Source organism: Danio rerio, chromosome 10, assembly GCF_052040795.2.
Source record: "Danio rerio strain M-AB ecotype USA chromosome 10, GRCz13ab, whole genome shotgun sequence".
Lineage (NCBI taxonomy): Eukaryota > Metazoa > Chordata > Actinopteri > Cypriniformes > Danionidae > Danio > Danio rerio.
Window position 1 is genome coordinate 36,217,772 of NC_141030.1, and position 14,538 is coordinate 36,232,309.

General features: G+C 34.7%; 1 protein-coding gene across 3 annotated transcripts in view; it reads right to left on the bottom strand.

Annotated features, from left to right (window-relative positions):
- Nucleotides 1-14,538, bottom strand: part of uvrag (UV radiation resistance associated gene) — a 225,592-nt gene that overhangs the window by 209,726 nt on the left and 1,328 nt on the right. For all 3 annotated transcript variants that reach the window (NM_201069.1, XM_087269117.1, XM_087269118.1), the window contains 1 exon segment: nucleotides 1,712-1,829. In NM_201069.1, coding sequence (NP_957363.1) covers nucleotides 1,712-1,829 — 118 coding nt within the window.

Below are 14,538 nucleotides of genomic sequence, written 5' to 3' on the forward strand. Positions count from 1 at the left end.
AACACATAGACATGACCTCAATCCTTTTTGATGAAGCTAGAATTAGTGTTTATGTATGGACGATAAATATTGCAACACTTAAGATGATTGTGCAACATCTCTATCTCTATCTCTATTGGAGGTATCAGTGTCAGTACGGTTAAAAAAACACTATAGTATTTACTATAAATTACTCAAGTATATTTTCATGTGGGTGCCTGACAACTGAAAATTGATCTAGCTGCAGATATCGCAGCTTCTGTTACTTTTTACCTTTCACTTTTTTGTTAACATTTATTATTATTTATTTATTTAGGATATGCGTTTTTACATTCTGAATCCCTAATTATTAAATTATTAAAATGACTATAATTAAATGAAATATTTTTTCAGAAAAAAAAATACAGGCATGTGAACAGCCGAGGACAAAAAAGAAGGAAGACGAGACCTGAATGTCAGGACAGATCCACACCGCCACTAGATGGCGTCACTAACTTTGTTAGTTCTCTTGTGTCCAAAAAATATACATTTCCCGGTAATTTAGTCGACTCTTTATTCCACGTGATAAATAAATTACTAGTCAGTCAACAATTCGAACTGTAAATATAGAAAGTCCAGTTGAATTGAGCAGCCTAAAATGCTTTAACATTCCACCCTGAAAAATATATCATGCATCGTTAAAGAGTTTATCACTTTCCTTTTCCTTTAGCGTAGTCCCTGCTATTTAATAGGTTTAATTATAAAATAGAATTTTATAAATTGGTATTACAATTTCATGACAATTTCAGATATCACATTTCAGGTGTTCGGGTTTATTGAATAAATGAAGAAAACAGAACAGGTGACTTGCAGAGGATAATAACAAAAGTGCGCCCTGGCTTTATTTATAAAGTACATAGAGCACACGTGGTCGTGACATGCAAAGCGATCGCATTTAAATCGATTTCATATACTTGCATATTGTCTGCGGCTTCATCATATGCGCACATTATAGGACTACACAATATCATTATACCTAAATGACGACTGGAATGAAGCAGTTAATGCTCCTTCTTGTGCACAATGATAACCAATGCAGATGCCAACCATCAATGAGGTCTCTTTCTGACATTCCCCTCCACCCCCACCCCTCAAAAAAAAAAACTTTTTATTTACGCAAATTACAGGGGTCACCCCATTGAGAATCACATCCCTGGGTGGCATAAAATGACTCTAAAAAGAAAATATAATTTATCTCAATATTTTTTGGTGCAATATATCTAGATATCATGACCTACTTATCGGTATACTGGCATGGCATTCTCGCAAACACAACATGAACATACTCATGACGCAAGCCAACTATTAATGCAAACCAACAATACAGCACTGGCTGCTGTTGACCAATTAAATATAGCGGGTTTGTTGTCTTGTAAAATGTAAACACTAAGGCAGAATCAAAACACTGCACTGTTTGTTTGAGTGAATCTACCAGCCCAACAACAGCTATGTTACCATGCAAAAGTAACTGAATATTTTTCAATGCTGTCTTCCATTGGTCATTCAAGAAAATGGCTCCACCTCCAAACTACAGGTTGGTAGGGTGAGTTTGGAGGCGGAGCCATTTCCTTGAATGATTAATGGAAGACAGTGTTTAAAAATATTCAGTTACTTTTGCATGAGGTCACAGATCACTGACACTGAAACGTTAAGCACTAAATTATTGGAACAATCAGAGAGTGGCATCAGTCACCTCGTGATATCTGATCATCCTGGCAGAGGTGGAGGGTGAAGTAAGTGTCAAGCAGAGGAGAGCCATTCTTGTTCACAATGTTACGGGCTGCTATGCTCCGCAAGTGACGCAAACGCCTCTGTTGGGACAAAAGAAAGAAAGAGGATTAGTGAGAGATGGTAAAAAAGATGATTTAATGCTTTAAACATTTGCTCTTAAAAGCAGAGTAAGAACAGGCCTACATATGCAAATCAGGCACTTTCAGCCAATCCTATGTAAGAAAAACCTCAAGTAAAATTTTATATTCAGAAGCAATGCGTTTAGGATGTTTTATTTTAGATTTTTTTTCAAATTATGAGATCATGCACATCATAAAATCAGAAAGAGTGTTTTGTAGTTCTCTACTTTACAACTGACAGTGAACGAGAGCAGACACAAAACATTATTGTGAGTCTCACATCATTATAAAGCCAAGTCCTCCTGACTGAAACATGACATCACACATGCTGCACATCGGGCACAAATCCACCACTCTGAAGAAGCCCAGAGAAAATAGTTGCTGGAATAGGGTGGAAATGTTTACTGTTTTCATGTTTATTAGTTAGTCTTCATTCATTATCATGCAAAGATATTTCACAAATGAATTGGTTTAGCATTTACATCGCTGACCACGTCACATGGAGTGCACTTGACCTAAAACTTTCTATACAGTCTGGATGAACCAAAAGTTGCTAAAACTTTCAGTATGTTGATGTCCAATTGAAATGGAATATTGCCTACTGGGAGGGGCTTTCTTTTTGCACATCATTCCCTCATAGCAAACTAACAGTAAGAGAAGCGTTGTTCAGAAAATAGTGGCTGAAGCAGTCAAACTGATGTCAGCAGGAAAAGATCACTACTACAAATGCAAAAGGACATGGTCAGATTGAAGATTACCAATAACAAACATTGTATTTCAGTGGATTTAGTCACTTTAAGGTTAGATTGTTTACCTAAAGAATAACAATGAGCGCTAGAAAAATAAAAGTTGTTCATTTAGATTTCACACAGAGTTTTAGGCAAATGCTTTTGCAGGTCTTTAAGACGACAGTTCACCATAAAAGGTAAATGTGTAGTTAATCCATCATCCTCAGTCAGGTCATCTTAAACATACTATTAAAGAAGATTTTTAAATGGTGCAGTAGATACGATTGACACCCAGTGATCAAACTAGGTATTGCACTGCAAAATCAAAACACTTTTTCAACCAGCCTTCTCAAATGCAGGTTGCCAGATTGACGACACCAACAAGAGTGAGCGTGCCTGACTATACAGCCTACACCGTATTTTACTACAAGCGATGACACACAATAAAGGATTTTGTTTTTATATTGATGCAGTCATGCCTTTACAACTGAAATGAAACGCAGTAGGGCTGTGCAATTAATCGAAAATCCGATTTTGATTTTGGCTTGTAACGATTATGAAAAACCATTAATCGAGATAAATGATTATTCTATCACATACCGCCCCCTTTCCAGTTGTTCATGTGTTGCTCTGCAAAGCTCAGTTCCACGTTGTAATGACTAAAAGCATGTGCTGTAATGTAACTTTTGCAGCACGGTATGCGCATCATTCATATTTTTAAAAGCGCGAAAGAGCACGTGCTGTTGTGTGTGTGTGTGCCGTGCTCAGCCTCGGACAGGTAGCGTGTGTGTGTGTGTCTGTGTGTGTGTGTGTGTGTTGGCCTCGGACAGCAGAGCACTCGCACATCTAACGCCATCTTAATGCGAGCGCTTTAATGGTCAAATACATGCACATTTGTGTCAGAGCGCGGTGTTTAGTGATTATTCATATTAACCCTCATTTGTTTAATAAACACACAAGCTGAGAATTAAAAGACACATGAAAGAGAAACCATATCAGAACCGCTCTATTCTTAAAGTGACAGCGCGCAATATCCCTGCTGCTGCCGACTGTTTTTTAATTATTAATCAATAATAAAATCAAAAATACAGTAAAGATGCTTAAAGCACAGTTTAAACATAATAGTTTTAATAACTCATTTCTAATAACTTATTTATTTTATTTTTGCTATGATGACAGTACGTTATATTTTACTAGATATTTTTCAAGATATTAGTATTTAGCTTAAAGTGACATTCAAAGGCTTAATTAGGGTAAATAGGCAAGTCATTGTATAACAGTAGTTTCATCTGCAGACAATCAAAAATATATATTGCTTAAGGGGGCTAATAATATCGAGCTATTAAAATAGGTTTCAAATATTTAAACCTGCTTTTATTATAGCTGAAATAAAACAAATAAGCCTTTCTCCAGAAGAAAAAATATTATAGGAAATACTGTAAAAAAAAATCCTCTGTTAAACATCATTTGGGAAATATTTACATATAAAAATAAATTCACAGAAGGGCGAATAATTTTGACTTCACGATTATTCAAAACGATTATTAGTGGATTACAATTATGACCAAAATAATCGTGATTATGATTTTTCCCATAATCGAGCAGCCCTAAAACGCAGTGTTTTTTCCACCAAGGCAACCCAGCATGATAAATTATAAAGGGGTAAACTGGCAGTGTGCGGGTTATATAGACCAAAACAAAGACTGACATTCCAAAACTGATCCAGATAAACAAATATGTTCACTTAAGATGCTTCTTAAATAATCGCCAAACATCATGGTATTTCTATTATTTAGAAGTAGGCCTGCACGATTGATCAGTTTTAAACCAAAAAACTTAATTAAACTGTTACATCAGAAGCGAATTTTTTTCCACCGTATCTATCAAGGTTCAGCCATGTTTACCACACATTAAAGACCATAACCGTAGCCATTTAAAAGTGTATTACAAATAATATATAAATATATTTTTCAAATTATGCATTTAATACAATAATTTGTGTGCTGTGAAATCTAAAATTGTATATAAAAAGCATTGTCAATGCACCGTGAATGTCATGAAATCAATATGAAAAATGCAACCCAATCTAAATGTAAAGGTTTTATTTATTCAATCAAATAAATGAAATTTATAAAATCTTGAAAAATTGATCGAGTTTAAAATACTGTAGTTGGACAAAAGAAATGTAGCATGCCATTTTGCAATATAATTTTGTATTTTTGTCAATATTGTTTTTGTTTATTTAATTATAATTTAATCTTATTTACTTTTTTTATTTCTCATGTGAGGGTCAGAATTCAAATTACATGTATGACAGATATTATCTTCCTAATGTAATTTTCTGACATGTTTTTGCATTAAATATGTTCAATAAAAATATATTTGAAGAAAAAAAAAAGTTATTTTCTTAATTTGTCATGACAACTCACAACTTTATTGGAAAGAAAGGCCAAGCATGAATTGTTTATTTAAAACCATTTATGCTTAGTCTTTCTTTGATGTTAATAAAACCACCACATCAAATCTGCAACTCTTATAAAATGTATTATATTAAATCGCATCTCGCAATTTTGATCAGATAAATCACAATTTGATTTTGTTTCTCCAACTCGTGCAGCCCTATTTAGAAGAGTCAAAAACTTACAGCACCTACACGTAAGATTATGGATTAGCAGGACTTTGAAAGTGACTACGTGAGCAATCCAAATTAAATCACAAAACGATTAATCAAAACCTGCAATTGCCATGCACATCTGAGAAGTATATGGTTGTGTGATCAGTAGTAAATATCCAAAGGATGCTCTTATTTGCAGAAACTCCAAACAACCAAAAAGAAACACAGGAAACACCCATAGCGATTGTTGAATAAACCTAAGATTTAACTGCTTTTATTGATTCAGCTTGACTACTAAATCACACAACTATGAAAAAATATATATTTCAAACACTAAACTAAAATAATAAAGTAAAAACATGTTTTAAATGTGGTGTTTTCACATGCTTTCAGATGTAGCAGCAAAACAGACTCTTAGTTAACGAAGAATCTTTGGAAACAGCTGTCATGATTGCAAAAAAATTTATATTTCATCATAGACTGATTAAATAAGCTGCAATTATGAATACAATACTGCAAAGCTTGTCATTAAACTACGAATCCTTGTAGCAAATGAGGCTCCATTTGGAAGAAAGTGCTAGCGACTTCCTGCTGATAACAGAACTGGATTTACTGACAAAATGCGCAACATTCATTAATTTTCTTTCGGCTTAGTCCCTATTAATCATGGGTCACCACAGCGTAATGAACCACCAACTATGCAATTGTTTTAAGCTGTGGATACCCTTCCAGCCGCAACCCAGTACTGGGTACACTCTCACTTTTACACAACTTATACACTATGGTAAATTTAGTTTATCCAATTCACCTATACTGCATGTCTTTGGACACAGGAAGAACATGCAAACTCCACACAGAAATGTCAACTGGCCCAGCCGGGACTCAAACCAGCGACATTCTTGCTGTGAGGCGACAGTGCTAACCACTGAGCCACCGTGCCACCAAAATGCACAAGAATTACCTTAAATTAATCGCAATTGTTTTAAGTCAGAATACAAACAATCACAGTAAATACATTTACTATCAATGGCTTCTTGTGGCTCCTGAAGATACACTGAGGTCTTATAAAGAGAAAGAAACCAAAGCCTGTGCAAGAAACCCATTGACTTATTGAAATAAATAAATGCAGAAATAGCAACTCTCTAGAACATGGGATGGAGAAGCCAGATTTAAGGTACAAAGCCACCGCCGTTTCAATAAAACACTTCATCTACAAGACTTCACCACACTAAAGTCTTCACCTGACCAGCTTTCATCACGACCAGCCACAGAGTTTCCAGCGCCGCCCGTGAGGCATTAATTAAATACTAAATCTAAGTCATGGGATGCCCCACAGGATTATTGAAGAAGCAGAAACAACACCACACTTTGTTCAGTTTTCCCCCCACTTCTGTCTCGTTTCAGGCAAACAAAACCACTCAGTGGAACATTCAGAGTATAATTCAGTCCCACAGAGATTGAGTAGTGAAGTTTAGTAGGTTAACAGGCTACTTAACTAGCACAGGAACAAAGCACAGATAACACATGATAAATTATCCCTCATTAGACATTTCAAACAACTAAATGAAGCCAAAACACCAAATCAAGCATGAATTCACCCTTAAGTCAATGAATCAGATCACTCTGAACTAAAAACAAAATATTTCTTCTTTCTTTAATGCAAATGAATGGCATTTATTGGTTAGCTAGAGGTCATCTATGGTCCATAATCCTCCATTCAGACTCATAAAAGTAGAGTGTCACAAGTGACTGCCAAAAAAACCGCTGTCATAATCATTTCCAGTAAAATAATTCAGACAGGTGTTACAAGCTCCGTCAAGCACATGTCATGTGATGATGGGGACTTCACATTTGGTTTCACATCTCAGCTTTTTTTTTTTTTTTTTTTGGTAATGGCACCTTCTATTTTTACCAGAAGCAGAACAGAATATTAGCATCATGACAGCTAAAAAAAAAAAAAAAATCACATCTATAAAATCTAAAGTGGAGCTTTGATGGCTTTCAGCTCAAGTCTAGCTCAAGGTTTGAAACAGACTGTAGTTAATCTGCAGCGTAAGATCGGAGCTGATCCATTGGCCACACAGTTAGGTAGGCATGTGACCTTAGGATAGACTGCAAAGATTAACCATTACAAATGAAAGTTTGTCATACACTCAAAAAATGTGCTGCTTGGTCAAAGTACTTATTTATAATGAGCTGGATAAATCACAATATTTGCAAGTTTTTGGGACAACTTAATTGTTTTATGTTCAATCCACTTAAATTTGTCAGAACATTTAAGTTAACTTAATCAATTTTTGTTTGAATGAATGAATTGTGTGGAAGTGGAAGCTTATTTTTTTTACAGTGTATACTTATTGAACCCCAATTCCACCACAGGATCTGACATTTAACAATCGCCCTGAAACTATATCACAATTTTGTTTTATTTTCCATTTAGCATAAAACCACATGAAACCAGCTTAGCATACGGATATTCCAAGCATTTTGACAGCACCTGTGTTACGATAATAAACTGCAGAAGTACATGGCTATTTTGTCAAAATACAGTACATAGTAGGGCTGTGCAATATAGACAACATTAAAAGACTATCATTTAGGCATAGGACGATAACCATTTAATGTATACCACGGTTTGGAAAAGTCAAGGTTTTAAAACCGCCAACATTTTCTGTAATACCATTCATAAGGTATGTGTAAGATTTGTTTATTTACTTTTTTTTTTTTTTTTTTTAAGGACAACAGTATCTCTAGCCGAAAAGATATCCAAAGATGTCGTTTTAAATTGTAAAGAAATCAGTGTTTTTAAAAACTAATGAACACAGCAGAAGTCAATGATTCATTTTCATTATTCAGCCTGACACCTATACTGCTCCAAAATGTTTTAAATGTTTCTCAAAATAAAGTATATTGTGTTTTAAAGGGAAAACAAGTTTTAGTTTTTTACACAAACATTAAAAAAAATGTATCCATGGTTATCATACAGTCAGAATCTTATACCGACCAATGCCTATCATTTCATAATTTATATTATGCTTTATCATTTATTTGGTAGTGTCACAAAAAACATTGTTTTTGATAATACTTTTCAGAATTTAGAGAAGCGCAATATTACACGCCATTACATGGATGCAGAGGGAAACATGAATAACAGCATCATGAGAAAGTTATATTTTATTTACCAATATTTGTTATGTTTATGCAGGGCCGGTATTCATTTGTTTTTGAAAAGTGTTATATATTTTAGTCATATTTATTTTATATTTTTACATTTTTAAATCAAACATTTGACAAAGTTCTAAACAAAAGTAAGAAATATTATCACATATGAATGAATGACTTATTCTCTGACTATATACTTTAAAACAAAAATAATACTTTTTTTAAGTGGTCAATATTTATACATTCACTATTAACTGATTAAATGTACAGAAACTAGAGATCTATTCCCTAGTTCACGATTCACCGCGAGTTGGATTAAATTTATTCAAATATGTGAAGATTAAAGCCAGTTGAAATGTTGAATGGATCCCGATACATTTTTTGAAGAGAGGGGGCGCTGTGCATACAGGCGCAAGCTCGCTTTACCTGCACATCAGAGGCAAGCAAAGTGCGCCAGACAAAAACAACAAGCTGTGTGCAAATAGTAAATAAAGAGGTGTACTTACAGAACAGAACAACGAATATGATGAAACACAGTGGAAAAACTACTGTCAGAGATGTCAATTTTATCCTCCTTACACTGGCTGCCTGTTAAGTTTCGTATTGATTTTAAAATATTACTTCTTACCTATAAAGTTTTAAATAATCTAGCTCCGGTTTATCTAACCAACCTTCTGTCTCGCAACAATCCAACCTGCTCTTTAAGATCTCAAAACTAAGGGCTGCTGGTAGTGCCTAGAATAGCAAAGTCGAGTAAAGGAGGTTGAGCCTTCTCATTTATGGCTCCTAAACTCTGGAATAGCCTTCCTGATAATGTCTGAGGCTCAGACACACTCTCGCAGTTCAAAACTAGATTAAAGACCTATCTATTTAGTAAAGCATACACTTTAATGAATCACATAGCGGTATGATACATGAATGTGCCCCACGCATCTCGTTTATATACACTTTGAACAGCAGCTACGCTAAATATTTTCTTTATTCTCTATTTCCATTTGGGGATACTCATCCCGAGGCCCCCAGAGATTATGCAGTGCCACTGATGCGATCCAAGACCTGTGAAGAGATGATCCCAAGGTCTCCACAATCCCGGACCAGGCCGTATCCTGAGCAGCTGCTGTGATGGCCTTGGAGTAGTAGAGAACATGCGTCTGATTCCTGTGAGACTCCACGGACAGCCGAGGCTTCGATGACATCCTGCGTTCTCCATTCTCCAGCGCCTAGACTGCAGCTCTGCACAAGGCATTTGGACAAAGGAGAAATGGTCGTGCCCAACTGAGCCTGGTTTCTCTCTAGGTTTTTATCCTTCACTTTTGCCAATTGGTGAAGTTTTTTTCCATGCGCTGTAGTCACTGGCTTACATGGTTTGGAACTTGTAGTGCTGTGCATCAAAGGATTTGCTTTTCAGTGTTTGGACTCTCAGTAGTGAATAATAAACCACACTGACCTGACCTGAACTGATCTGAACTTAAACTAAAAATTGAACTGAACTGAACTGAACTGAACTGAGCTGAACTGAACTGAGCTGAACTGAAACTGAAAATTTAACTGACACTTTCAATTCACCATAATCTTCTATGTGAGGCTGCTTTGACACAATCCACATTGTAAAAGTGCTTGTATAAAAATAAAGATAAATTGAATTTAATTGAATATACGTAAAAAACGATTAATAAGCCAGCCACACTGACCGGATGATTTGCAGCTCCGCTTTCTCCTATAGTGCTACAGAGATCACACACACTGCAGTTTCAGTGAAAGTGAGAATGTTTTCAGACTAAAAGAGAAAGTTGTTCTGTTACAGAACCAGGTATTAGATCATTTACCGGGATCGGAGGGCCTATTCACCAACTCTGTACACACTGCTCTCTGGTTTAGGAAAGGCTTTTCTCTCCACACCAGCCATCTCAGACTCCAGTGAAACCGTTTTTTCGTTGTATATGTGCAAAGACCTCAGCTTATGCCAAAAAAGAGAGAAATACCGTTATTTCTTAAAAATATGTAAAATCTCAACACAGTCACAGTTTTAGTTTGTTTGTATTAATATTGGTATTTGTTTTTAAAATAGCAATTTAGTTGTGGCAGAAAAAATATATAATATTTTGGAAAAAAAATGTGCAGCATTTAAGAAAAAAAAATTGAACCAAAAATTAGTTTCAAATTATTTTGTTAAATAAATATGACTAAATCGTGAATCGTAAGATTATTATAGTGAATCGTATCAAATCGTGTTTCAGGTGAATCATTACATCGCTAACAGAAACGGTACTCTATCATTTTATATATTAGGGCTGCTCGATTTTGGGAAAAATCCTAATCATGATTATTTTGGTCATAGTTGTAATCACGATTATTCAAAACGATTACTGTTGAAGTCAAAATTATTAGCACTCCTGAGAATTTTTTTTTTATAAATATTTCCCAAATTATGTTTAACAGAGCAAGGATTTTTCACAGTATTTCCTATAATATTTTTTTTCTTCTGGAGAAAGGCGTATTTGTTTTATTTAGGCTAGAATAAAAGCAGGTTTAAATATTTTTAAACCTATTTTAAGGTCAATGTTATTAGCCCGCTTAAGCAATATTTTTTTTTATTGTCTGCAGAAGAAACTACTGTTATACAATGACTTGCCTAATTACCCTAATTAAGCTTTTGAATCTGAATGCTTGTATTTTGAAAAATATCTAGTCATATATTATTTACTGTCATCAGAGCAAAGATAAAAGAAATCGGTTATTAGAAATGAGTGATTAAAACTATTATGTTCATAAAAAAGTTTTAAAAATCTTTTCATTAAACAGAAATTGGGGGAAAATGGTTGCTAATATTCAGGAGGGCTAATAATTCTGACCTTAACTGCATATATACAGTTATTCTCCACTCTGCAAAGAAAAGAGAAATAAATACAATATAATAAAAATATGAAACAGACTGTGCTTTAAGCATCTTCACTGTAAGAAAAACACTTTAGCTCCAGCAGTCCTTCAGTCAAGAGCAGTGAGGGATTTTCTGATCAATAAGCATAAAAAGGCGGCAATAGGAATTGCGCGCCATTGCTTTAGTGGTTTCTCTTTCACATGTCTTTAGATTCCCAACTCGTTTGTTTATTAAACAAATGAGGGTTAATATAAATAATCACTAAACTCCGCGTTTAGACACCTATTTGACCATCAAAGCGCTCACATTAAGATGACTTTAGATGTCTACGATCTGCTCGTCTCGGTGTGTGAATGAGACCAAATGCTGACCGCATGCTTTTGATTGTGTCTGCGCGCCACACACACACACAAATAAGCATGCAGTCTTTTGCACTGTTTAGTGCAACAAATGTGACAACTGGAAAGGGGGCGGTATATGATGCAATAATTTTTTATCTCGATTATTGTTTTTTTATAATCGTTAGAAGCCAAAATCCAAATCGGATTTTTGATTAATTGCACAGCCCTAATATATATATATATATATTTTTTTTTTTTTTTTTTTTTTTTTCATAATATGAAATGACATATCATATCGCCAGGCCCACATAGCACACAATATAATATAAACTACTGCAGTTTATTCCAGTAAACATTGTATATAAAACAACAATACATAATGTATTAACTGTATTTTAAACATTATGTTAAATAATAAACATTTAAAGAATGACATGTACATAAAATTATTTCATTATAAATAAAATAACTTGTATACAAGGCAGCACGGTACTGGAAAGACATGCAATATGCAATATTGCTGATGGGTATTGTGATTTATTACAATATAACATTTCTCTTGAAAATACTAGCTATGTCTTCAAAACATTTATTTAATGACATTAAAATAAAGAGGTAAAATATATTTTCAGATTTAATTAATTCTAAGACTAAATACTAAGATTAACTCAGACTAAAAAAAACATTTTGCAAACATTTAGTCTTTAAAACACTATTTTGTGCAGAAACATTGAGGTGGGGATGAACATATTAAGGCCAACATGATCTAGTATAGATCATTTAGACAGATGCATAAAATAAAGGTAATTTACAATACATAAATTGCATATACTATTATCGCGATAACAATAATGTTGTGATCTATTGTGCAGCCCTACTTATATCTATAGATTTTCTTGGAAATTCAAGGTGCGTTTCTGCTGTTTACAAAAAGCCATGACACAACACATCTCCAGCATAATGTTTGCAACATTAAGTTAGCTAACACTTCTCTACAGAGAATGCCCAGTCATCAACAGACACTGCTTAACAGGAAAACCTGGGATCCCCAAAACACTTTCCAGAAAGCAGTGATGTGATTTAACAGACGACTGCTGCAGGACATGACTATCTTTCCACATAACTGAGGTCTACACTTTCGGTTAGGACAGATTTAGGGCATGCATGTGTGCATTGCAACAGTGCAATTGTTACAACACACAAAATCACATCCACTCTCTAACGCCAATCTCAAGTATTACATCAGCTACAGTACATGCAATGTCTGCCTAAAATGCTACGTTTCAAAAGCTGAACTTGCAAAGATTTTTAATAAAGTAAAAAATAAACAAATAAATGAATGAATGAATAAATAAATAAATAAATAAATAAATAAATAAATTTGTGTATTATGGATGTGAGATTTGCAGTAAAAACATAGAATATAAATTCACAAAGAAAGATTATGTAAACATTATATTAAACATCTGTTATATTTGCCAAAACAACTAACCAAGAGTTATAAGATCAGAATAATATTAATCTATAAACATTTTTGATATATTAAAGACAATATATTATATTACAAGACAATAAAACATGCATTATGGATGTGACCAAAAAAGGTTGAGAGTTTACAATATACAACAAAAAAAAATCTGTGAATTAAACAGTACAACCCAAAATAAACAATTCTAATCAAACGAATAAGAGTCGGCTCTCTTTATTAAATTTCATATTTTTGCGTTTATGAGGAAAAAGCTTTATTACGCATGTTTCACCTCTCCGTTATAGATGTGACTAGGGTAGGGCGATAAAATCCGTATCAGTCTTTATTGTAGAGCCCTAGCCCAGCCCTGGCTTGATTTTTGGCCCGAGTCCGACTCGAAGCCCTTTTTTGTTTTTTTGTTTTTACGGCAAACATCAAATACTGTTACAACCATTAAAATAGTTTTTTAATCAGAATAATTTGTTGATAATAATGTTTTAGAGGGTTTTTTTTTTTTGGTTTGCCTTTTAAAATGTAAGTTTTAGTTTAAGTGACATCGATATTCAAACGGTCTGTTGTCCAAAGTGAGTTTACTCAATTTACCCCTGTGCGTACCTTGGAATAAGATCCTGCAGGCTCCCCTGGACTTACAAGTTGTGTATTGTGCATAACCAGTTGGCTCATCATTTAAAGTTGTCACTATTTGAAAAGTTGACCAGAAGTTTGCCTTTCCTCCAGTGTTTTTCACAGTTCCACGTGGCTCGAAATCTCTATGTGCAAGACATCACTGGCACTTCTGGACTACACGCATAACACGTCATTAAACTTTTTTTTTTTTACGTTTTTTTAAAATGCAGGCCCGATATGCATGCTAGCTAGAATGTGAAAATTAGCCCGAAGCTTAGCCCTAGGGGCATAAAAAGGTCGGGCCCCAACAAGCTTGTGCTCAAATGCAGGGCTCTAATTTATTGACCAAACACCAATGTCAATAACAGTAAAAAAGGTTTGGTATGAAGTTTCAGTATGAAGCACTATAGTTTTATTAAAATGTGGTTGCTAAGCGTGCCTTGGAAGGAATGGCAATAAGCTTAGGGTGCAGGTTCCAATGGAGGCACGCTACTTCACGACAAGCGAATAGGAGCGACGCTCATATGATGTGCAAGGGCACACATGTGACGCACATTTTCCAGGCACACCCAGATGAAAAACCTCTTTTCCGAATGCATGAATCGCAGTGCGCTTGCAACAAGTAGAACTAACCAATCTGCTTCACACTTTGTGGAATACACACATATCAGTAAAATTACACTAATTACCTGAGGCAAACACAGAGCATCCAAGCACTACAATGCTTTTTACTTTTTTTGTGCATTGAAAGCGGTAAAGGAAATCACGCGCTAGCACTTGTCACTTCAGGTCAGAATAACAACACATGCAAAAATATGTGGCGTATAGCAGCAGTGAGGAGATTGTAAATAA